The sequence below is a fragment of the Protobothrops mucrosquamatus genome, unplaced genomic scaffold (genome assembly GCF_001527695.2).
Source record: "Protobothrops mucrosquamatus isolate PMUCROS unplaced genomic scaffold, P.Mucros_1.0 scaffold3653, whole genome shotgun sequence".
Classification (NCBI taxonomy): Eukaryota; Metazoa; Chordata; class Lepidosauria; order Squamata; family Viperidae; genus Protobothrops; species Protobothrops mucrosquamatus.
In genome coordinates, this window is record NW_015389614.1 from 35,645 (window position 1) to 62,370 (window position 26,726).

The 26,726-nt window shown below is 40.9% G+C and overlaps 1 protein-coding gene across 1 annotated transcript; it reads right to left on the reverse strand.

The window, feature by feature from the left end:
- Positions 1-3,609: 3,609 nt before the first annotated feature.
- TTLL4 (tubulin tyrosine ligase like 4) lies at positions 3,610-24,089 on the reverse strand. Its single transcript, XM_015827374.1, has 18 exons — positions 22,652-24,089; positions 21,747-21,868; positions 21,165-21,228; positions 20,504-20,628; positions 17,536-17,646; positions 16,604-16,680; positions 14,435-14,629; positions 13,334-13,416; positions 12,642-12,770; positions 11,123-11,245; positions 10,806-10,904; positions 9,727-9,861; positions 9,131-9,268; positions 7,646-7,748; positions 6,139-6,349; positions 5,592-5,662; positions 5,259-5,341; positions 3,610-4,001 (listed from the first exon to the last, which is right to left on the reverse strand). The coding sequence occupies exons 1-18, from the start codon at positions 24,031-24,033 to the stop codon at positions 3,854-3,856; spliced, it is 3,399 nt and encodes a 1,132-aa protein (XP_015682860.1). The 5' UTR covers positions 24,034-24,089; the 3' UTR covers positions 3,610-3,853.
- Between the last annotated feature and the right edge of the window lie 2,637 nt (positions 24,090-26,726).

Sequence of the window (26,726 nt, forward strand, 5' to 3'; positions counted from 1 at the left end):
CTTTTTGTGGAGTTGGTACAAACACTACCTCACCCTTATTTAAAGGATAGCAGTAACTCACAGACGAAACTAGTTATCGGCAACATTTATGGAATGCACCTTAAACAGTTGCTATCTCCACTTCTGCCTCCAAGTTGACAAGACAGCAGAACAGAAGAGGGAGAAGCCTTGCAGAGGACCCAAGATGACTACCAGAGATAGAACTGAAGAAGAAATTTTAAATCAAAGGGCTATACAATAAACTCCTCTTGCTGAAGTAATACCAATCATTCTGTAATAGTAAAAAAGAAATCTGAAGGGATTTCAGGAACAGAGTGTAAGAGCATTGTTTTAAGGACAGATTTGGTCAAAAATGCTACTCTGTGAAGCATACCTTTTCTCTAAATTCTATATATTCACCAAAACATTTAATTCAATACGTATTTAATTCCTTTCCTGCTCCTAAAGGTTAATCAGGCCATCTGGGATCATAAATGATCCAGTAATAAAAATTATAATGTCTTGGTTCAATAATGTATGGTTCAGAAATATTACTACTATTAGCTGGAACTATATTTTCCTGGAAAAGTATAACAATACCTAGGGGATATTTCTAAAACAAAGCAGTTTAAAAGGGAGTTTGTTAATCCAATGGAATTAAATCAAGACTACTCATGGACCACAAAGAGTAATCTCACAGGGATGTTGTACACAGGGATCTTTGTATACTTAAACATCCATTACCACAGTGTGATTCATGACAACTGCCTCCATCTATGGAGAAATCAACAATCTGAGAGCTACACTGTAGGAAACACTCATCCCTCATTTGTCAAGATTTTTAATAAGACATTCAGCGTAAGGAAAAATATGGGCTTGAGGATATCATTATTGCTACCTGGGGGAAAAATGATGGAACTTGCTTCATTAAATAAACTGTATGCTAGTCATATTTTTAGCAAGAAAGAAAGTTGAAAAAAAGGCTTCTCTGTTTTGATTAATCCAAGAATCTCTTGGCACCAAAGGTGCCAAATGTCACCCACAAGATTCAGACATGTCAAGCAGAATTTAGCAGCAGCTTAGTGTTCCAGCATACAAGAGAAATCTTAAGTGTCAGGAACTAGAGTGTCATATAGATCAGTGATGACGAACCTTTTAGAGACCGAGTGCCCAAACTGTAACCCAAAACTCACTTATGCATCGTCAGGTGCCGGGTGGGTGTGGCCCACTGAATGGGTGTGGCCCATTGGGTGGGCATGGCTGCAGTGGTAACAGCAGACTGGGTGGGACTAAAAAGTTCAATCAATTCCAACTTTGCAAGATCTTTTTTTTCCCCGCGAGAAGTTGAAATGGACTGATTGATTGAATCTTTTTTTTTGTACACGGTGGCGGAAGCCTAAAGCAAAAAGGTTTTATAAAACCCAGCTGAAGGCCTAGGACTGGGGCGACAGCATGCGTGCCCACAGAGAGGGCTCTGAGTGCCGCCTCTGGCACCCGTGCCATAGGTTCGCCACCAGTGATATAGATCAATGAATTAATCTTTCATGCCCAAAGATCAAGTCAGCAAAAAGCTCTTGTAGGCTGAACAGTGCAAATTTCATATCCAGGCATTTGTATGCCATCATAAAATCAACACAGCCCAGGCCTATGTATTCATCATGGAAATGTACAAAAATACTACTGCCTGATACTATATTTAAAGTGGCAGCAAAGAAAGTACAGCCTTAAAGATGTCTCCAAGAGCAAAAGAAAAAGGGAAACATTGCAATTGATTGGAAATAGTAGTGATTGAGAATGTAGAATCTCAAAATGGGCACCCATATTTAAGTGAGATAGCACTTAGCAATAGCACTTAGACTTACATACCGCTTCACAGTGCTTTACAGCCTTCTCTAAGCGGTTTACAGAGTCAGCATATTGCCCCCAACAACCTGGGTACTCATATGACGTCTCCTTTGAGGGAGACCATGCTGTATATGTTATGTTATGGAAATAACCAGAAAAGAGGATTTTCACACTGATTTCTAGTCCTAAGTCCAAACTAGACTTCTAAGAATGAGATCCTGTTATTGAAGAACCCATCATAAGAACACATAATTTAGACATTGAGGGCAAAACCACAAAGTGAATGGAGCTAACTGGCCTCCTTGTGTTTTTTTTTGGGGGGGGGGGGCAGCATTTGGATGTGTTGTGTGTGTGTTTAAATTAAGCTATCCCAAGGTTTGCTATTCTACAGATTAAGAAAAATATGAAAATTACTTTCAGACACCAAATCCTGTTACTGTATCAAAATATTAAGAAGTGTGAACATATTTTTAAAAAAAGATAAAAGGCAAAGGTTTCCCCTCCAGTTATGTCCAACTCTAGGAGGTAGTGCTCATTCCGATTCACAGCCGAAAGAGTCAGCATTGTCTGAAGACACTTTTGTGGTCACGTGGCCGGCATGACTATATACCGAAGGCACACAGAATGCTGTTACCTTCCCACTGAAATGTACCTATTTATCTACTTGCATTTGCATGCTTTTAGACTGCTCAGTGGGCGGGAACTGAAACAATGAATAGAAGCTCACTCTGTCACGTGGAACTTGGTCTCGAACTGCCAACTTTCTGAGACCTAAGTACCACGTGACAAGAGTGAGCTTCTTAACCCAAGCCCAGCATCTTAACTGCTCGGCTACTGAACATAAACTGAGATACAAAGATCATCAAGTTAAAGAGATCTCACATCCAAGTCTAGATTGTGCACCAAGGAGTCTATCATTTGTCTGCGTCACTGGTGTTCTAGAACAGGGCTTTTCAACCAGTGGTACGGGTACCACCTGTGGTACATTGGCAGCTGGCAGGTGGTACGCGACCATCCTAGAAAAGTGGTAGCGGGGGAGGGGAATGAGCTGAACCGGTGGCAGCACCACACAAGCCTGAGCGAGAGATGGCTGGAGCTGCAGGGCTGTCAGGGCTCAACGGAAGCGCCAGGATCAGTGCCGCTTTCCAGCTGATCAGCGCTTCTTTGGGGCTGTCAGGGCTCAGTGGAAATGCCAGGATTAGCGCCAGGCTCCACCTGGAGCTCGGCACTGATCCTGGTACTTCTGCTGAGCCCAGAAGAAGCACCGATCAGCTGGAATGTTGCATCTCCAGGGTCTTGTGATTTACATTCAGATGCTTGGGAACTGATTCATATTTATGATGGTCACAGTGTCCCAGGGTCATGTGAAGTGACCAAAACCTGCTGCAACCACCCAGTAGATGGGGGTGGGGTTTTTTTGGTCATCAAGTTTTTGACACCTTGCTGGTGGTACTCGGATATTGCCATATCCTAAAAGTGGTACAATGGGTAAAAAGGTTGAAAAGCCCTGTTCCAGAAGACATGTTGAAGATGGTTTCCTGCAACGCCTGACTAACCAAGAGCTTGCTTTAATCTTAATTGCAGGGGGCTAGAGACTCCTTATATGCATGCCAAACCTTGCCCTACCCTAGCAAGGCATTGGATATATTGAAACAAAGGCAAGCAGTATCCAGTCTTAACCTAACATGGTAACATTTAACAGTGAGAGGCACTTGTGGCTCAAGTAATGAATATGCCAACGACAAGAAAATACAAGAAATTAGTTTTTTTTCCAAGCTTCTGTGTTTAGAAACTTACTTTCTCATAAAAAACTATAAACAGAATATTTTGTCCCTTTTGATCAAGTGAAGCATTTCCTCTTTGTCCCAATTTCATTTCCAAAAAAAAATATTTCTTCAGGTGCATCCTTAGGTGAGGTCCTCTCCGTGTTTCCAATACTGGCTCTCCTAGCTTCTGCTGAGGTAGGTCACATGCACCCCCCTCCTCACCCTCCAAAGGGGGGAAGGTTGGCCTGTAGCTCAGTCCCACCTCACTTTATCCCGTTTGAGCTGCTCAGGGCATTAGAGATGGTGGACTTCTTGAGAGTTCCAACTGTGTACTTAATCTGAGGTAAGCTTTGAGTGCAAGAACTTGGTTCGGGGTTTCGGACTGGCTCCTCTCCATCTCGTGGGCCTTTGCTGTGGAAAAGAGAACATGTCCTGAGAAAGACCCATTCCTGTTCACCAAAACAACGTGTGCAAATAGTTTCCAAAGCATGCTATTCTATCAAACTGTCAGACTCGCCCTCTTTCTATTTCTTTTATGCTACCCTTGGATTTGAAGGGAATGAAGTTCTTTGGGATGGATTTGTTCATTGCTGTTATTTGTTCATTACCCTCCTATTACATCAAATGCACACAACAAGTAACAGCAACAAAAATGGAGAAAATGGCTTCATGAAAAATGAATGCTAAAAAGTAATTCTACATAACATAAAGAGGCTTGCTTCTGCCTTCCCCTCCTCCTCTGATATCTATCCAGAAAAATTTGGAAGCTTAACGTTATCCTTTGATAATTATAGTTACCTTAAGCAGTCCTTTATTAGAAACTATGTTAGCTTTAAATAGATACTTCAACCATCTACATTTAGCTACTGATGGAGGAGAGAGGGGGAACAGTATTACAAGCCCAAGGCTAAATTATGATTGTCCTTGTAGCATTAAAATCTGATTTAGCATTACACCTAATCTGGGCTAGTAAGAAAGATCTAAAAGATCAAGATGAGCATTTTATTAAATATCATTGTGCTCTTGAATATATTTTTCCAAAGGGCTTATAAACAATATTATTAGAAAAAGTAAAATGTGTGCATATGTGTGTGTGTGTGTGATGATTAAAAACCCCTAAACAAAACAGATTAAAAATTAATTAAAAGAAGCAGTCCTCCCTACATCACATGCAGCTAAGCCAAACTCAAGTTTGTGGTGCTCATTTCGAAGTCAGGTAGTCATCGACTTAACAACCGTTCATTCAGTGACAATTTGAAGTTACAACAGCGCTGAAAAAAGTGACTTATGACTGTTTTTCACACAATTGTTGCAGCATTCCCACAGTCACATGACCAACATTTGGAAGTTTGACAACTGGCTTATATTTATGACGGTTGCAGTGTCCAGGAGTCACGTGATCACCTTTTACAACCTTCTGGTAAGTAAAGTCAATGGGGAAGCCAGGTTCACCTAACAACCAGGTTACTAACTTAACAACTGCAGTGGTTCACTTAACGACTGTGGCAAGAAAGGTTGTAAAATGGGGCAAAACTCACTTAACAAGTGTCTTGTTTAGCAACAGAAATTCTAGGCTCAATTTGTGATCATAAATCGAAGACTACCTGTAGACAAGCACAACACACCACCGAGAAACAGATTCAAAATACAATTATGCGAATATTTCACCTGTTTCTGCCTGGGTCCACTTTGCTCAAGGTATTTATAAGGAGATCATTCTTCAAATACAGGTGAGGCCTTGGCGGTGTCCACTGTAGTTAAGAGAGACAGCACAGGAAAGGGAATCTGGTCAGAGGACAAGTCTGCTGAGAGAAGGTTTTTCTTCCAGAAAGCTAAGGAACCTCCAAAATTACTGGATTGAAGAAAATGGTTGGAGGCCAGTATTTTAATTAAGTGAAGACATCACAAATAGATTCCATAAGTTACAAGCAAAGGAACAGCAGCATTTCCTCATGAAAGAATAAAATTCAGTGTACAGGAGGGGGAGAGGATCATTCTTACCAACATTGTAGAATCTGTTACTATTCCATTGTGAAAACCTTTGTGACACCAATTTCTGAGCAGATCCACCCCTGCAAAATAGAAGAGCCACCAAGTGAACGCAAGCTCCTGAGGGAGAGTAAGGGCAAGCATTTACTGATCCTACTCTGTTCATACAAAAGAAAAGTGTGTAGAGGTGGCAGGTATTCGGAACTTGATATGTAGGGCAAAATATTAAAATTTAANGAAATGGGGCAGAGACTAAAAAAATTGGTGGGGGTGGATGGAATGGATAGGGAAGACGTATTTCATCCCTATACTTACAAATTCTGACTGCAAAGTCCTATGGCTGGCTAGATGCAAGCGGACAACATTAACACAGCAAGCAACTTTGCCTATAACTTTTTCTGGTGATAATTGCAATGGTTTGGGGAATGTCCAAAAGCTAGGTTATGCAACACCACATCTATTCCATCCAAAGAAAGGATAGTCCATGTCACTGACTAGCAGCTCCCTGTCTTTTAAAAGTGCTTCCTGCAAAAGAAAACTGAAGGTTTTTCATTTTTACCTTTGGATTTGTTCAAGAAATATTTCAGTTCCCACTGTGTAGTAAGGATGTTGAAGTATCGCAGCTGCTCAAAGAAGCGTAGATAGTGCATGGAGAATCGTGAGGGGAAGACTCGCTCAAACTGCCCACGTCGGGCATACTCGTCCTCTGTCTCTATCAGGGCACGGACATCATCTGGGGTCAGAACATCCAGGATTGTGGAGTAGAATTCCTGAGGCAAGAATGACAAGGCATTATATCACCTTTTCCGGCATTACCTACTTGCATTTGCATGCTCTCAAACTGCTAGTGGGCAGGACCTGGGACAAATAACAAGAGCTCACCCCGTCGCACGGCACTCAGTTCTTGAACCCAGGCTGAGAGCTTTCCAGCTGACAAGCTCAGCATCTTTAACTGCAGAGCCACCGTGTCCAACATTAATATTACAACAAACTAAAACACATGCACAAAGAGCACATACAGCTAAGCTCAGCAAATTAGTTTAGATTCTACAATAGATTTTTAAACAATATCTGAAGAGCAACAAGAGCAATATCAGGACACAAGAGTATGCAAAGAGTATGCGCCAAGTATTCAAACCAAGCAAACTAACATTGTACTAGGAATCTTTGCATTTATACAATCCTAACAGCATTATCAATGTTTGTCTATGAAGCATGGGAGTAGTGTATGCACATACTGTCTTGTACCTCTGCTTGCAAAATTAAGCACAACACAACACCCAACCAGTTCACAACAATTCTAACTGCATCCCATTCACTCGTATGAACTCTTAACTTCCGCACTGCTAGGCATTTTCTTCTTAAATTAAAGTAATTTACCAGTCAGGATGGCAGACATTCAGCTGTAAGCAGTTTTAATCTGTCTACGTGTATAAATGATGGGTTTCCTCTCAAAATCTCTCCGTGGGGTCTGAACTCTCACACCATTCTATGCCAGTGTTTCTCAACCTTGACAATTTTAAGGCATGTGGACTTCAACTCCCAGAATTCCACAGCCAGCATTGCTGGCTGTGGAATTCTGGGAGTTGAAGTCCACATGCCTTAAAATTGTCAAGGTTGAGAAACACTGTTCTATGCAATCTGAGCCAACAGTGGCAGAGGCAGGACTGGTCCCTGCCTCTGTACTGATTAGACCGGAGAAAGTTTGAAAAACAAAAACAACAATCCCAAAACAGCCCATCAAATACTCCAAAGGCAGTGCTCGGAACAGGTAAAAAAAAACTTGAAACAATGCCACTCACACCGGTCACGTTTTCTACTAAGAACGAAGGAAAATTGTAGACGCATGCTTATATGCTGCATTTCGAAAACAAGTCAATTTGAGGTTGAAAACTCTGAAAAGTTGCACAGCTCTAGTTTTCCAAGTGGAAAATTCTACTGGCACAAACAGCCGGTCAAATTTCAAACAATTCCCAAACCAAAGAAAAACAGTAATGCAAGACTTCCGACGACCTTGCCACACAGAGAATTGAAGTCAGGGAATGTGTGCCACCACATGTACCAACCTGCTCTGGTAATTTCTGGGTCAAGTAATAGGCTTTTTTTGCTTTCTCAGCAGTCAGCAACTCCACAGGTAGCTTGTTTTTTTCCTTCATGACACTGTTCAAGCTAGACATCACAAGAGTTAAAATTATTAGTCAAGAGAACTAACCAGTCAGGCCAGTGATTGGTTAATAGCTTTCAGCTACCTAGAGCAAAAATTGTTTATCTCAGTGGTAGCAAAAAAAACCCAAAACCCTTACAAATTAAACAATAAAGATCAAACAAAGTTTCCAAAGAATGCTGGGCAAATCTTTTGACTTAAGAGATTGATCTGACCCTGAAATACACAAAATACTTACATAATTCATACTCAAATAAGGATAATACAACTTTGCTTGAAATCCAGCCTGTTAAAAACAGTTGATCGGTGCACTGTCTCTAGAGAATTCCATCTCTGTATTAATTTTTACTCAAACAAAACATTAAATTTAAACTTTCCAATGCACCATAGGGACGTAAAATTCTCCTGCTTCTTTCTCTTGAACCCTGTAAACTAAATTAGCTTGTGTAAGCTCCATAATAAAGATGTGGCATTTCTCTCCAGCTATCGCAAAATGGAATTTTAAAAATTGTTATCTCCTGAGCATCACAAGTAGTGCTAGTTAAAAATGGGATGGAAATTTTTTTTATGAAATGTTGCATCACCCCCTATTTCTGCTGTCAGTGAAGAATGCATAGGTTTAGAGGATTCATCAAGGAAAAACAGTTTTACTTTTTAATCGGTTATAAAATGGATAACTCTTCTGGTTAATTCTTTTCTTGCTAAAACTAGGTTTATAGAAAACCACTACTATCACTGTAGGTTAGCTGCCCTAGGAATTTGGTAAAAATAATCATTCTCGCCCAGCATCCAAGTCATACACTATCTTAAATACCAGCAAATGTGTTATTGCTTAAATGTTCCTAGATCACAGCCGATTTAATCAGATGCATGAAGTATTGCCTAAAAAAAGGGTATTTTACACATATTTATTATTTGCTGGATTATTATTCTGGATTCCTCCAGAAGCAAAATGTTAATCCCGCAACAATCATGTGGGATTAAATTTTCTCCTTAACTGAAATTTCAGAAAGGTAACTGTAAGAAAAACTGATTGGTTCCAAATAGCTTCCAGGGCTAAAGGCAGACTTAATCCACGGTCTCTTCTTCCTACCTCAGAGGTAAGAAATAGTAAAGGCAAAAGAAGCCTAAAACAACAATAATTGCCTACAGATAGTACCCCTTACTTATACTTTTCAGAAGGCTTCAACCAGATGTTTTCAAATCTTTCTTAGAAATATTTTTCCAAGGCACTTAGTGCAATGTAGTCCACATGATACCATAGGACAGCAAAATATACATAGCTAGAGGAGCAGTGCTGTGCTGAGCCAAACATCCCGCTCTGAAAGAAGCGCTTTATTTCCATCTCTGATGTTTCTTTCTGAACTTGCAATCTATGACCTCTGACCTGGTTGTGGAGCTGCTGGCACTTCCGATAGGTGAAGCCACATCATCTGCATTCGGTAACTGAAAGCCAGCCAAGTTAAGGGCATCCCGGACCATTTGGCCTTTGATGCTCACATCAAGAGGAGAATTTGAATGAAGGCTGCAGAAAAATATAGGCATATTATAGGAAATCTTCTTTCTTTTGACTTTCACATTCAGGACTGCTGTCCGTGTAAATTATAAGCTCAAATCAAAGTAGAGTGAGGAAAAAAAGGGCAAAGGGATAATCAATTCAAAATTGCACCGTAATATTGTTTCAGGAAAGTTACACCATAACCATCCTTTTATTCACCATCTTACTCTCCCATATAGCGCTCCCTAATCTCTTATTTCACTTAATTCCTTCTCATTAAGAAGTTGGAGCAGTAAAGAAGAAAAATCTCTTAACACTACAAAGACTTCACAATGAAGAGTCAGCAAACACTTATGGAACAAACTGGAGATTCTGAATAGCATCCACGTTGCAATAAATACTGAAATTGAAACTATAGAAACTGAAATCGAATTGAAACATGGCAACCAAAGCCTGCACTGGATGGTCCTTGAAGCACAGCTTACCTAGGGGAAATGTTGACTTCCAGGATCCAGGGCTTAAGGTTCTCATCCAGCATAACATCAAACCCAAACAGCTCATGGCAGCAATAAGGACGCCGCACATACATCTTCACAAGGTTGATTATGTAGGGCTCTGACCTGAAATGTAAAACAGACATTCTGTTACTCAAGAAAGAAAAATCAGCCTGCAGAGAGGCCATTTTTCAGGACTTGCTATATAATGAATCACTTATCTCTGTATGTAGAACAAGTGTCTGACAAAACCAAAGTGTCTTTTTCTTATGGGTGAGATGATGATCTCATGGAAGGGCTTTCCATAGATCTCCTCTTAATTCAATTTACTAAGTTAACTTCAATAAAGTAACAGTGCAGTGTGATAGTTTGAGTCCTGAAGGTAAGATGAATTATGTCAACAGATATGTGTGCTCATAAGCAAGCCTCAACAGACAGCTATTTAATTCAAACTTGGCCCTTTTATGACTTGTGGACTTCAACTCCCAGAATTCCTCAGCCAGGCATGCAGGCATTCTGGGAGATAATAATAATAATAATAATAATAATAATAATAATAATAATAATAATAATAATAATAATAATAATAATAAAGTTGGAAGGGACCTTGGAGGTCATCTAGTTCAACCCCCTGCTCAGGCAGGAAACCCTATACCATTTCGGACAAATGGCTGTCCAGTCTCTTCTTAAAGACTTCCAAGTGTTAGAGCATTCACCGCTTCTGGAGGCAGGTCGTTCCATTGGTTAATTGTTTTAACTGTCAGGAAGTTTCTCCTTAGTTCTAGGTTGCTTCTCTCCTTGATTAGCTTCCACCCGTTGCTCCTTGTCCTGCCTTCAGGCGCTTTGGAAAATAGCTTGACTCCCTCTTCTTTGTGGCAGCCCCTGAGATATTGGAACACTGCTATCATGTCCCCCTCGTCCTTCTCTTCATTAAACTAGACATACCCAATTCCAGCAGCCTTTCCTTATATGCTTTAGCCTCCAGTCCCCTAATCATCTTTGTTGCTCTTCTCTGTACTCTTTCTAGAGTCTCAATTGAAAGGCTAGGGGGTGGGGGGAGAGAGACTTACGCAATGATGGTTTTGACAACAATATCTTTTATCTTCTCCCAAATAGCTTCACTATCAACTCCTTTCTGGGTCAAATAGTTCCAAAGTGCCTTCAGTGCCCTGTATAGATAGAACACAGCATGTAAACAAATAAACATTACACCAAATGAAACCATTACCTTATAGCCCATACCCTACTGAATGAAAGACAGAATTCAGCTCTTGCCTATCAACAAAAAGATCACTCAGTACTACTGAGATGAAGCAGCAGCTGCTGGTCAGAGGCCTCAAACAACATGCCCGTAACATACTTCTCCTTCGGGTCTCCTGACACTCACCACTTATGTCCCTGGCATGCAGTTTCATCTGCATTAGACTTGTATTCTACGTTTTTCTTGTTGATGCTATAATTGGTTAAGTGCATGTACTTGTTGCTGAGACTTTTCATGGAAGAAGAGTACCTGCAGTGAACAAAATAAAAGGTAATAAAACGGGTTTAAAATACTCATTTAGTGTCAGGATTCACTACTGAAACAGATTGCCTAGAACAGGGGTAGGCAACCTTGGCTCTTTTATGACTCATGGACTTCAACTCCCAGAATTCCTGAGCCAGCATAGCTGGCTCAGGAATTCTAGGAGTTGAAGTCCATGAGTCATAAAAGAGCCAAGGTTGCCTACCCCTGGCCTAGAAGGCCGCAGCCATAGCTACATAGTGGAAGCAATTACAGGTAGGCCTCAACTTACAGTCACTTAGCGATCCCAATTACAATGAACCTCCCCAAATCTTCACGTGACTGTTTTGAAGTTACAACTGCTGCAGTGCCCCTAGGGTCACATGAACAAAATTGGGCATTTGGCAATCTGCCCTCTCTTACAACCAACCCTGTCATACAACTGACTGCAGAGATGCTGCAGCATTCGCCCATCTCTCTCTCTCTACCTGGGCTTGCTTCCCACCCCACTGGATCCCACCTCTTCTTTGCCACCGAACCCCAACACTGATCATTCATTTACCTTTTACTGTTTACTGTTCCTTCTGGAAGCAGCCGCTGGGCTGCGTGGCCTTCCTACACAGTGGAGGCTGTGTTGCTCTGCCCAGAAACTGATTGCAATTAGTCTGAAATGGCCCCTGCTTCTGGAATGGAACCACACAGCCTGCAGGGATGCCAAGGGGTGGCGGGCCTGTTTTCCTTCCCCACCACGATCTCATTGCAGCTACTCCCTGCTGTGGGACATAGAGGGGTGAGAAATTGGCCCAAGGCCTTAGGGACCCCTGAGGGATAGATAGAGGAGCACAGGGGGCCTCGGGGTGGGGGCAGGGGGGGCTGAGCCTGAGCTAAGCCTAAGAGGGTCTCCCCCACCCTTGAGGCACTCCATGCTCCACTTAACAACCATATCAGGAAGAGCAGGGATGGGGACCGTTAAGCAAGGTGATCAAATGGGCGCCTCGCTTAACTGTCACAACTTGTGACCATAATGGGTGGGCTCCATTATGACCATAAGTCGTGGACTAGGTATTTAATGTTCATTATTTCTGTGAGGAACTGTGGGAAATGGTGGCCATCCTGAACTAGAACTATCAGCATCTCTCAGCATTGCTCATGCTAGCTGACTTTATTAGTACATCAGCAATATTTAGACAACCGCAAACTTTCCATATTTGGCTTAAATCCAAATATGGCTACAGAATGCCACTTGCTCTGAAGAACAGGTGGCCATTTAAAAAAATGTATTATGTTAATCTGCAATTAATAAACTGAGAAATGTAATTTCAGATCACGTTCCAGTATGTCGCAATCCTGGCCATCTTATGTTTTTTGCAATCCTTTTACAGCAACCAATTCCTGAGGAACTTACTTGCAGCTGGCAAAACGAACAAGTCCATCTTTGAACAAGTAGACACGTAGAGGATCATAGCACGTCACGTAAACATAAATCCTTAGGTCAAACTTACTTCCACCAATGAGGTAGGGCTTATGTATATATCTGGAAGAGAGAAAGAGACAGTGAGCTATGAGGAAGCTCATTCTGAAGAACAAGTCTAAGGACTGTCACTATACTTCATTCTTTACCACCACTCACAGAACCGAGAGTTGGCTTCTCTCCTACAGCATTTGAGACATCCCTGATTAAATTTTCAGAAAATAACATTCCACATCCCAGAAAAAAAGATTGCCTCCAAGCAAATTTCAGAAGACATTTTGGCGCACTAATAATAGCCATTCCATGAGTGTTCTGCTTTTTCACTGAAGGCAAAAGAAACCAATTTCACAGAACAGTATGGATTTTACAGTTGCAGGAAACATGTTCATATATATATAATGTCTGCTTGGTTTAGCCCAGGGGTAGGCAACCTTGGCTCGTTTATGACTTGTGGACTTCAATACCCAGAATTCCTGAGCCAGCCATGCTGGCTCAGGAATTCTGGGAGTTGAAGTCCACAAGTCATAAAAGAGCCAAGGTTGCCTACCCCCGGTTTAGCCTATTACCTCGTTTGCAGGAGGAGGGGGAACCAACTGACCAGAGATTGTAGGGAAAATTTGGCTTACCTTTGCACCAGCAATGGTCTGCGCTTGGGCAACTGGCTCCATTTATGGATGACCTGTATTCCAATGCCTCTAGCTGAAGCTGGCTAAGAGACAGGAAGAGAAGTGCATAACCATACACTATTCTACAACGGTTCAAAACTGAAAAATCGGGGGGGGGGGGGAATCTGGAAATCTAACAATAGTACACAAAAATAAAAAGTCAATTTTCCCTCAAATTAAATCCAACTCTGGGTGACTTCACAGACATGTTCATGATTTGTTAGCAACAATATAGAAATAGCTGCTACCTATTTCCAGAAAGTTTTTTCAACTTCTCAGAGTAGTCTACAGCTTTGGGATTTCCTGGTGGTTTCCCATCTATGGACTGATTAAGTGTGAGCGTGCTAAGGTTTTCTGAGAGCAGCAAGGTCAGCTAGATGCTGCCACATGCAAGTGCCCTTATGTTTATGCTGCTGGTCCTAAATACATTCCTAGTGCAGTCTTCAAATAATTTAACAGTATTTTAAAACAAGCGTATATGTTTGTTTCACTGATGAAAGCAGATGCAATAGAAAAACAATGTAAAATGGCTGCATAAATAGGCCCGGCATTGTCACGTAATGGGGTACAACAGCTTTGGGAAACTTTGGGGGGAATCACTGGATAATTAGCTGGGTATCCTATATAATCTAAAACCCTACATGGCCACAGTTGTGCTACACCATATAACCTACTTGGTACAAATGCATAACTTTGAGAATATCAAATGTTTAGAAAATGGAGAACAAGGGACCAAATACCCTTAAAAATATGGAGATAGGGAAGTGTTAAAAGTGGGCATTGCATGTCACTAAGTGCTCAAAAGTCAGCAGTTTAATACTTTACAAATATCCTGTTACTTTCCATGGTGATGCTCACCATTCCCCCTTTTTAACAATATTCAACACTGTAACCCAATCACTAAAATACATAAGAAAATCTATCAACTACAAATCCTAGAGTGAACGTGGAGCAGAATTTTGCATGCTGGGATAGGCAGGGAGCCACATGGTTGGACCAAAGCAGAAAGCGGATAGAGCATGCCCTATTCACATTTGAATCGGACCATCTCTGCACCCTCACCGGCTTCACAATCCATTTCTGACGACCTGCACAATCTTCCCAAGCTTTCCTGAGCAGCTTGATATCTTGAGGGAGGATGAAAGACTGGGGCAGAAAGTTGAACTCCTTTTTTCCAAAGCGCAGTTGCATTTTGGACACATTTCTCCACAGACGGTCTTTCCGGCCAATTTGGAATGAGCCAGGAAAGTGGTTCAACTGTAGATAGGAAATGAGGAGGAATAACAGAGTAATAAGGTCCCAGTCACTTCTGGCTGGCACCACCTCCCCAAATTCTGTTAACATTTGTGTGAATACTGTTCATACAACCCCAAATCTATGAACTGCACCTCCTGCAGATAGAGACCATTGCTGGGATATCTACCACAATGGCTGAATTCATGAAACATACTAAGCTTAGCCAGCTGCTAACTCAACTATAATTAATTCATTTTGAATCTGCCAATGCACAATTATCCTAACCAGATCAAGCCCTATCATTCTGGGGGGGCTACAGAATCTCTGCCCACTTCCTCCAGCCCTGCTCAGGACAAATAGCCCTCAGATTACAATGGTAACTGGGACTGGAATTTCCATTGCTAAGTGATGTGGTTAAAAAGGACAATATCACATGGCTGCGTCACTTGGCAATAGCCATTCCAGCAGTCCCAGTTGCGGTCGTAACTGCAAGACTGCACAGGTCATTAAGCAAGGACATCATATGATCATGATGCCAGAAAAGGTGGGCGTCCCAGCAAGCAGGCCAGTGGGTGAGAGCTACGGGCGGTTGGCTACACACCACGAGCAGGAGCTAGAGCATGGGGAGTGGGTGCTGCAGGCAGGCACTATGGAGTGCAGGCAGATAAGTAAGTACTACAGGTGGGTGGGCACTGCAGGCAGGCACTACAGAGTGTAGGCGAAAAAGCAGCATGAATGGGAGCAACTTGCGGTCTCCTGCCACCTTCCCCATTGACTTTGCTTGTGAAAAGCCAGCAGGAAAGTTAGCAAATGATGATCACATGATTGCAGGGACACCGCAATGGCCACAACTTTGAGACCAATCATAAGTTCCCCTTGTTTAGTCCTATCATCACTTAGAATAATTGTTGAGCAAATGATCATAACCCGAAGATTACCTATATCCTGTGAACCCTCTATAGGATTGTACTGGCAAGTGTTCATTATATCAATGGTCTCTTCCCTACGAGCCAATCAGACTGCAGTAGAAATAGTTTGAATGCTACAGCCAATCAGTGTTTGGAACAGTACTGGGCTGACAAATGTTGGTACAGTGCTAAATTTCATAATCAAGCAATTTACATTTCATGCCTCCATCTTACTTCTTAGAGCACTAATGGGAAACTTTTGGTAAACTGGAACCCACAGGTGACTGAGATTTAGATTTCCACAGCAGCTACACAGATGAAGAGAACCTGATTCATTGTTCAAAATGCCCTTCACCTATTCCAGTGGTGGCGAACCTATGGCACGCGTGCCAGAGGCGGCACTCAGAGCCCTCTCTGTGGGCACGCACGTCGTCGCCCCAGCCCCGCCTCCCCCGCAGCCTCCTCACCAGCAGACCCCTGGAGGAGAGTCACCCCCCAGGCGTGGCTTGCACAGAGCAGCGCAGCCAAGGACATAGCCGGGCAGCAGGGACAAGACCCCGCCCTTGCGCCCCATATTGTGCAATGATGCAGGATGTGGGCAGAGGGCGTGGCCACCTTGGCGCTGCAGGGCTGCCTGGGCAATCTGCGGCGGGCCATGGAGGCAGTGCATGGCCCTGCGGGCGGGCGGGGCAGGGGACGGGCAGAGGCGGAGCAGGCATGATGGGAGGCGGAGCAGGGGTGGCGGTGGTTTTTGGGCACTCGGTCTCTAAAAGGTTCGCCATCAGCAACCTATTCCAATATTGACTGGATTACAGGATTCATACAACACACTGGACCCTTAAATATCTTTGTTAAGCACACTGTGTGAACCAATTTTTACGGCTTGCAGACTTGTAGGCCTCCTTTAAAAGTACAGCCACTAAGAAGGAGGTGTGGAAAATACTGCAGCAAAAATCAGGCTGCATATAAAGGTTTTCTGCAGGACAGGGAGGACGAGAGAGAAAAAGGAAAAAAAATAGCATCTTCTGTCTCCACATTGAATTTTGTTGTTCAACATGTTCATGTGCACTCTGACCATATCACATACCTTCTGGTGTTCTTTGACAATTCTGAAGCCAGGAGACTTCATATGATGGCCCCAGCAGCCCAGCCAGTCATTATTTCCTATAGGCAATTATGAGAAAATGATCTGAACAAAAACAGTCACTTTTTCTGTAGTATGCTCAAATAATTTAAATATAATACTTTAAGCATTTCGATTAATGAAATATAAATTTGAAATATTTTTCCTCTTCCACCTGATTCAAGAATATTTTCATATTATATCAAAATTATAACATGGAAATATATCCAATGCCATGTGACAATTATCTTTCTTTTCTAATAGATCCCCCCACTTCTTATCTAAGGTCCGTTGAAAAGGGCCATTACAGCTCTGTATTGCACACAAGCCACTGCTAATCAGTCAGTATATACCAGGGTAGGCAACTTAGGCTCTTTTATGACTCGTGGACTTCAACTCCCAGAATTCCTGAGTCAGCATAACTGATTCAGGAATTCTGGGAGTTGAAGTCCACGAGTCATAAAAGAACCAAGATTGCCTACCCCTGGTATATACCAAGTATGACAAGAATTGCTAAATCATAGAAAACTTATTCTGTTTTTTGAACCTCCTTTTATTCTTTTACCTAATCTCCTCTTTTCCAGCTGTTTTAACCCCACAACATATGGTAGCAATGAAGTTCAATACAAAACATCAGGATTTTGGGGCAGTAACATTTCAGTGAGAACTGCCCAAAGGGATACAGTTAGGCAGAACAAACTGAAAGTTTCCCTAAAACTTGGAGAAGAGCTGTGCATCAGCCACAATTAGAACACTATGTGATTGACATCTACATTCTTAAAAATTACATGCTTTTAACCAACACAGTAACTCTATGGAATTTTTCAAATTCATGGAATCTGGGAGAAAGGAGCACCCACAGATTTCCCAATGTTCCCAGCATGAAGAGGACTCACTTTTGCTGATTTTGAAGTGGGACCTTGCGATGGTTTGCTTCACAATGTTTGGAGTCACTGTACTCATTTTCCATCGCAGCGTCTTCCTCTGTTCCCAAGGAAGCTTCTCCACTAAGAAATAGATCCCAAGAATAAAAGCTGATCGAACCCAAGAAATATCTATTTCTGAAAAATCTATTTGCCATGAAGAAAACAGCAGGAAATGTCTTGGAGAAAGTAGCTTTTTGTCATGGAGTAAAGCAGGGGTAGGCAACCTTGGCTCTTTTATGACTCGTGGACTTCAACTCCCAGAATTCCTGAGCCAGCATGGCTCAGCATGGAAACCTCTCCCTTTCCCCTCAGCATGGTTGGCTGAGGATTTCTGGGAGTTGAAGTCCACGAGTCATAAAAGACCCAAGGTTGCCTACCCCTGGAGTAAAGAGACCGAAACTATCAAATGAAGGAGAAGCCTTTTCAAAGAATTTCCACTGCATATCTATAGACTAATGGTTCTCAGTCTTAGAAGCAAAAATAGAAATTAAAAAAAATGGGATTGTAACATTTCCTCTCTTTTCCTAGAATAGATAGATATCTCTAGCTGAGAATCATTGGAATCATTTGTAACCTGGGAGAGGGGAGTAGAGAAGAAAGAGCTGCTTGTGCCAGATCATGCCAATCTGTTTAGAAAGGACTACTTTATTCAGTTTCTCTCTTATCTGTTAAGCTAAACTCCCTGCTCTCTATTCCCCAACCTGCGTGCAATTCACAATGTCCTGAACTTTCCACAAACAACTCTTTCTTACATTAGCTGGATATTTGTAAAAGATACCAGTTTATTCTGCTGGTGTTAATTCATGGGGTCTTGGAAAATCTGCTTGGAGCTTGGCAATCAAGCCCAAACTTCAGACCAGACTGCACTAACTCCTTCTGGTAGATAGATCACCTTTATTGTCATTTTTTACTGTGGGCACAATGGCACGTGTTAAAAATGAAATTTAGTTGCTTGCTCTCAAAGTGCACACATACATAACATACATTTAAACACACTATATAAAACATATGTATAGACCTACACACCTACATATACGTAACATACGAATGTTAAACACTGTCCATCTTGAATATATAACGGAAGGAGGAAGCTTTAGAGTTCACAAGGTTAATACTGTATGGAACAAAGCTGTGACTGAATCTGGATGTTCTGCTTTGGATACCACAAAGCCTCTTCCCAAAAGGTAGCAAGGGAAACAGGTCGTGAAGAGGGTGTGTAGTGTCCCAGACAACCTTGCGGACCCTGCTCAAGCAACGCTTCTGTGCTATGTCCTGGATGGGAGGGAGGGAGCTGCCAATGATCTTTTGGGCCATCCTCACCACTCTCTGCACCGCCTTCCTGTCTGAAGCAGTGATGCTTCTAAACCAGACTGTGATGCTGTATGACAGGATGCTCCAGATTGTCCCTCTGTAGAAAGTGGTCAGGACAGGGGAAGGAAGATGTGCTTTTCTCATGTGACGCAGAGAAGTAGTAAAACAGCCACATCACAACTGAGGGCTTTCCTATCTAGCACCAATCCTTTGGAACCAAATGACTGCATACCAAAGTTTGAAAAGACATTTTTTTTTAAAAAAAAAGGCTTTTGTGAAAATAATCTAAACACTGATACCAAAATTATTTTAAATCTTAGGAGCTACTTAGGAAGTTACTAAGGGTCTGCATTTTAACAATCATCTTAAATTGGATTATAATGTGTTATTGTATTATTTTCCAATCCTTCGCTTTATTATTGTGTACTGTGCCTGGTACATGAAAAATGAAAGTTGAAAAAAAATCCCTCTACATTCTCTGTTGTGGATCAGATTACTGGGACTGGGTTATGAGGAGACAGAAGACAAAGAAAAATTAGAAAGTGGACCCACACCAAGAGATTGTGCTGCCACAGCAAGAAGCACCCATGTCCTATCAGCATGTATAAAATATCACTTAGGATGGGCTGCTGTAATGACTATGAATAAGAAAACACCCAGGCTTAGCAGAATAAAACACAAAAGTGCCCATTACTGCTGCAAAGAAATCTATGGCTCATTCAGCCTATCTAGACAGATCAAGGAGGAGAGTAAAATGACTCCCTCTTCTGGGCTTGATAAATGCATATAAGAATTAGCATTCCTAGCAGCATCGGCTTGGTGATTTCAAGAAAATATAGCTCCACCAATTAAGCATATATAGAGTTAAATATCCCTCTCCTCACGTCTTTATTATATATCTTTGTTTAATTCAGGGGTAGTCAACCTTGGCTCTTTTATGACTCATGGACTTCAACTCCCAGAATTCCTGAGCCAGCCATGCGGAGGGGAAAGGGAGAGGTTTCCAAGCTGAGCCATGCTGGCTCAGGAATTCTGGGAGTTGAGGTCCACGAGTCATAAAAGAGCCAAGGTTGACTACCCCTGGTTTAATTAATGGGAAAGACCGGAGCTACAGTTTGTATCCATCCCCTTGTCATCCATTCATCCCCTTCACTTTTATTACTTTTTTTTATAGTATCCTTTTTATTAGTTTATAATATAAAATACAAAAATAAAAAAGCAAATAATAGGAAAAAGAGGGGAGGGAAAAGGGAAGGAAAAAGTGTAGAAAAGATGGAAAAAAGAAGGGTGTTGACTTCCAACTCCCTTTGGTGCAGTAGAATAAGAAGGAACATCAAACCTCAGCTTTTTACTTTTACACAATAGTATAAACTAGCCATTTCTATAACGACAAATCTATCTAATCGGTAAAACTCAAAATCAAAGTTTCATTTTTTTTCCACCTCAAGCACAAAGTCCAGAAGCGGTTTTCAAGTAGAAACAAAAGTATTTTATATTTTACATTATAAACTAATAAAAAGGATAATATAAAAAAACTTAGTTACTCTGTTTTAAGCTCCAATCTTTACACCACCATCTATATCTTTGGCCCCGAATGCTACTTGCAATGGATTCAAATTCACCTTACCTCTCTCATCCCGGGTTCCAAAATATATGGTAGGAGACACATTGGGGAAGATGCTGTGTGTAAGAGCTGGCTTGATAATTCGTTCCTGGCCCTCAAGTGGAGGCACTAATCCCTCAACACAATTCCTATGAAAAGAAAGAGATTTGCCTAACTATATGACTACAAGAGAAAAGAAGCCAAAACACATACTAAGCAGCCTTGGGAAAGCCAGCAGCATAATATACTGCTCAAAAAAAATAAAGGGAACGCAAACTCCTTCAGTCCCATGTTAAAATGTTCCCTTTATTTTTTTGAGCAGTATATATTTCTTGAGCTCTTGTTGCTGCTAGACTCAGATTTACTTAATTACCCTGGCCTCCAACTAACATTGATCAAAGACATGAGTTTTGTTTTGGCTGAGAAGTATTGGGTTAGAAAACAAAGGAAACTATTTTTCAACCCGTCTATTTAGCAGCCCTATTTCTTTTTTTTGTGAAAACACAACTTGTTTAAGTTGAGATTCAGCAAGGCAAACAGAAGATGCACATATCCATTATCTGGGTTTATCTAAGTCCGGTTTGGGTACAGGGACAAGTTCATAAAATCAAGTTTAACTCAGACAATCTTCATTTACTAAGTATATTATGGACTGAAAGCAGCATAATTTATGTCTGGCACTAACCTAGATATGACAGCAACAGAGCCATTGGCGGATAAGCTGGATGATGAGGAACCATCTGATTCACCTGAAATGAAAAAGAACATTAATTCACACTGGCCAGCTTTGATACAGTTGATTAAAGACAACCTGGGCTTTGAATAAAAGAAAATAATTTACTCAGTACTGCATCAGAATATATCATTAAGATGCAAATCAAGCCAGCACATTATTTTCTTTAGAGCGCAACTAATTAGATACTGCAAGAAAGAAATCTTAACAAGTAGATCAAATTATCGACACTTTAAAGATAAACTCAAGCTAGTGGTAATTATGGCCATAAGGTATCTCATTCAGTTCTTTTATTAATTTCTGCCTCTCTTGTTATATTATGGATTAATACGTATGTGATATCCAACTGGAAATAACACTACTACGATGATAATAATTTTAACTTTTTATTAGATCTGAGTTGTTCTGAAACCTTAGTAATTAGAATCTGTAGACCTTGGATATAATCAGTACACCCACATTTTTATTTCTCTGGTTTATTACATTATTAAACGTTTGCACTCTAAAGAAGGAACATAAATAAACATTAATGACCTTCTCCATCTTCCTCTTCTCCTTCCTCATCCTGACTGCAAACATCTTCCAAGCCATCTGGAAGTTCTTCTTCCACATCTTCTACTTCTGCTTGGTCTAGTAGGGGTAGATTGACTACAGCTCTACAATACAAAGGTTTATCGTGACCAAGTGAAACTTTCTGGGTAGTTTATACTTATTCCTGTATAAAGTATAAAACAATGAAGGAAACAACTAAACAACAGGAAGGAGAAACTTCCTGACAGTTAGAACAATTAACCAGTGGAACAACCTGCCTCCAGAAGTGGTGAATGCTCCAACACTGGAAGTTTTTAAGAAGAGACTGGACAGCCATTTGTCCGAAATGGTATAGGGTTTCCTGCCTGAGCAGGGGGCTGGACTCGATGACCTCCAAGGTCCCTTCCAACTTTACTATTATTAATATTAATTCCCAGACAAGAACAAATGAAGTTAGGGCATTCCCCTGCCACCCAAAAAAAGGCCTCCTTCTCCTCCCATGGCTGCTATTTAGTCACATGGTGGAATTAAGGACTAAGTATAAAACATACAGTTGTATTCTCAGGATTAGATGCAACTTCACCGATCTGATCATTTTCTATATTGATATAAATTCCTCAAAACAAAACCTACACCAAAAGATACAGTAGAACCACATATTGTACCAGGGTTTAAATTAGGACACCATTATCTAGTACCCCCCTAGAATGATCTGACCACCTAATAGGGAGTACTGGGTTGTGAGACACACAGGTAACAATAACAGAAATATGGTATTATAGACACTATTTCCATCCAGCATCATGCAGTAAAGAGAAGCATCCAATACAAACAATCGACAGTTTATAACAATCTTGAAAAAGAACACTATCCCTATACAACAAAGAGAACGAGGCTACGATACTTACTCAGACTCTTTCACAGTAGTAGGCTGCCCCCACTTTGCTTCCATGCTTAGCTGAAGAGCGGAAATTTTTGTCTCTACCTCAGAGATTATCATTCGTGGAGACACCTCTGTTGTTACCACCTGTTCTGTGATATTCACAGGGGGAGTGATCAATTGATTCAAGATGCTATGGTTGGGCATTTCGGAATTTGAGGCAAGGAAATGAGTATCAATACGCTTCGTGCAGACATCGGCAACTTCTGTGCTTATAAGGCTGTGATGGCGGCTACCGGGCTCTAAATTCAGGGAGTTGGGAACTGGCACTTCCTTTGGGGTGATCTGAGCTACAATATGTGGTTTCCACCGATTGAACAGATTGGCATGGAAGCTGGCATTCATAAGGCAAGAGCTATCAATGCGGTGACCAAACTCACTGTAAGTACTAACTTTCCGGATACCGCTGGCTGTTAGTTTCCTCATGGCTTCGGTCAACCGTGCATCTTGTTCTTTCAAATTCTGTGATCTCATCTCGCCATCCTCAAAGGGCCACAACGACCGTTCTGATTTAAGAACCATGCCGTTGTGTACAGGTGAGCGAGGAGATTTGGCACAGGTTTGCTCAAACATCGAGTTGCTGTTTTTCCCAAGTTTCTTTTCAAGATTCATAGGACAGCCATCCCCATTTCCCCCAGAATGAGTCCAGGAAAATCCTGGAGCTCTTGACAATCCTTTCAGCTTCTTATTTTCTGGTGGTAGCGGTTGCTGCTGCAAAGGCACTTTTGCACTTGCTGGCCTCAGAAAAGAGTTATTGTTCAGGACTGGTCTGTACGCACTGGAGGTTTGCTTCCCTGAATTGAGGAGAAAACCCTTTGACACTGGATTGGAACGCTCCCCGGCTGCGTTTGGCATAAGAAATGGATCCACCGTTGAAGACGACATGGCGTTATTGAGGACAGAACGATAGATGGGAGGTGGGACCCGAAGAGGTTTCTTCTCCAAGGTACTAGGCTGCAAGCAGATAGACTCAAGTCTCCGATAGGGCTTGTGTCTAAAGTAAGACCGCCGATAAAGCAGGGTGCTCCCAAGAAAGTTTGGGAGAGAATGGGACTGAGCTGTAGGCGGGCTCAGGAGCACTGCCTTACTCCATAACGACTCTGGATATAAGAGGCGGGGAGGCTGGGAAGAGATCCCTGAGTGGACTGAGCATTCGTCTTGCAAAGTGGTCACATGATTTTGTTCCAGCTGCCAAACAGGCTTCACCTGCTGCTTAGCAAGGTACCAAGACTTGCTCTTGTGGAGCTTTGCTGTGAGTGGTGGCACCGACAGCCCCGGTGAAATGCCCACTTGGAACTGGTTTCTTTTTTTGAGGCTTGGGCTATAGGCTTCTGGCCCTGCTGAGGCCATGTAGAGCCATCCCACACCTTCAATGATCACAGCTTTTGAACAGGATTTGGTCAGAGCAGCATTTTTACTAAGGCCAGCCTGAAAAGAAAAAGAAAAAAAAGCATACATATATGAAAATGTTGAGCTGATCAAGAGGAAAACATCAACGATGCCATCCTTTTCATTGTTACGGTGATTGAGGAACAACATTACCATGAGCTCGTAACACAAGTTATTGTTCACAAAACCTGCTGAAATAAATAGAAGTTTCAGGAAGGTTTTTTGGGGGGAAAAGCCAAAGTGAGTTTATTTCCATAAGGTAATGTGCTGTAACATCTTCAGTATTGTTTATGAGGTAAAAAAAGTAACTGGCTTTCCTCTTTCTAAGTATTTGATTCCTGCTTTCATATTCTGCCAGTCATGGTTTATCTATAACTTATATTATTATATTTATGACTTTTGAAAGAAAGGTACTCAGTAATATGACTATGGTTCCCAGTTGATCACATCAGCTCCAACATTTAAATTCTAACTATAGCTCCATTCTCATCTAACAAAGATGGGCTTTTTTTTAAAAAAACCCTGCTCATCTGAATATACCACAAAGACCTGACTTAACAGATAAAATAAACTATGGCAGATAAATTCAACTTTACATATCATGCTAAGCCAACTCACATGATGGCTTAACATTTTGGTCAAGCCTAAAGGTCCTACCCTTGGCTAACCAGTCAATATTTCCTCTACGAAGTTGTTATGACACAGCTTGGATATAGCACGTACGAGTGCAGTGTTCGTTCATTTTCAAAAAGATAAATGCATATATTCAAGCAATTTTAATCCTCCAATCCACTCTCACTATGCCTAACAAATAGGTGATTTGGAAAATCAGACATACCCCCAAACCACGTCCATATTGCATGAGAAGGTTCTACATGCTGATAAGTATTAGTTGACATTTTGATAATCAAAGCAGTACCAAAATAATGCTAACTATTCAGAAAACTGTACTGTTGGCTAATGCATCTTCTTTAAACTGATTAATCATCTCTTGCTTTTCCATTTGTTTGCAGTTAAAGAAAAATTGATTCTCAAATTAACAATGACAGCTTGGATGTTCCTTCTCTGTGGATGCCTCCTAATGCAATGGCATGCACCCCTTGTACCATGTGCCAAGAAAGGCAGAAGGAGGAAGGCATAAACAAAGCTAAGTTCCATTCTCACAATTGCAGCCATCAATATTATGCAGCTAATGGAGATTAGCCTCTGTATTTTCCCTTTCGCAGCTTCATTTTACCTGGTAATTTTTTTAGATGCTATAAATTAAATTTGTTGGAGGGATTCACCACAGCATATGCACTGAAAGAAAGATACATATTTATATAGAGGAGTGTCTTCATATCCATTTCCGTGTAAAACTGCTGCCATTCAAGGTCTTTCAACAAACAAACAACAAATCGTCAACACATAAAATACTGGTATGTAAGGTTATTGTAGTCAAATCTTTTTTCACAAAATATTGTATTGCCTCTTTTCAGTAATCTTATCCCCATCAAAATTTAGCTTTTAAGTTATTGCTGAAAACAGCAACCTTTGATCTCACAATAGGCTTCAATAACTATCCCAATCAAACTGTTTTCTATGTCAAAACAACTGTCAACACTAACATTCTAGAACATGAAGTTCTCTACTGGTTGCATACCGGAGTGGGCTACGTTTCTTGACCTCTTCCAAAAGAGCCACTGAATAGCTCAGTACATCACCCAGTAGAAGTCCCCTAAACCTCCTATTCCAAACCAATCAAGGTTTATCGGCCATCAGCCAAAAAGTTTGCATATTTGAGAATAGTATGATTATAAGACTACAGGAATCAGACTGGAAGAGGAATATAGGAAAAGATGCTGTATAGAATATCTGAAAACAGATTTTAAAAACGACAGATTTACAAGAGTGATATGGAAATTGATACAAAAATGGTTTTCCATATGAAATCACCTGAAATCTTAATAACTAAAGGGGCTATACAAATAATACATCAGAAAAGCAATTGGGAAAGTCTTCTTATTACAAAAGGGCCATGCTAAAAACTACTAAAGCTGTTCCTGAAAGGAGACAAAGAGAAAGTGATCAGAAATCAACTAGTGAGACACTTGGTGGGATTAAAGATTAAGTGTTTTAAAAGTAAGTGAAAGGAATATAAAGCGAATTTATTTGACCAGGATTAAAATATATATGTTGAGGTTTCTTGTAGCTCTTAATAGATTTTTGTTTAACCAGGACTGAATGCTGAAGCTTTAAAATTTGTTTATAAATGATGAAAAAATTATTTTGCTTTATTTCTCGGAGAAAATGAGAATTTGGACTACAAAATAGATTGGATTAAAGTTAAAATATGTTACTACTTCTAGTAACTCTTAATAAATCTTTTGCTGATTAAGACCGAATGATGAGTTTTACAATTTGGTTACTGATTAAGGGATAAAATATGGAAAGATTTCTTTTATTGTTTTATTCTCTGGAAGAGGGAAGAGTCATCTTTTATTTTTTATTTTTGTACCTATTTTCCTTCTTTACTTTTTGTATTTTACTTAATCTTTTATCTTTGTATTTGTAAACTTTATTATAAAAAACTTCTGAAAACTTGTTTTCCGTTTTATACACATCATACTGAAAATGTAGATTTGCAATGGGTGTCAAAAAAGAAAATGAGAATT

Bases quoted from the DNA above. Each gene is read 5' to 3' on its own strand.
- TTLL4 (XM_015827374.1), bottom strand. From the start codon at position 24,033: ATGGCCTCAGCAGGGCCAGAAGCCTATAGCCCAAGCCTCAAAAAAAGA. The intron at 10,905-11,122 runs GTGAGTGTCAGG...CTATCTATACAG, and splicing joins GCATGCCAGGGACATAAGTG to GGCACTGAAGGCACTTTGGA. The intron at 5,342-5,591 runs GTAAGAATGATC...TCTTAACTACAG, and splicing joins TAACAGATTCTACAATGTTG to TGGACACCGCCAAGGCCTCA.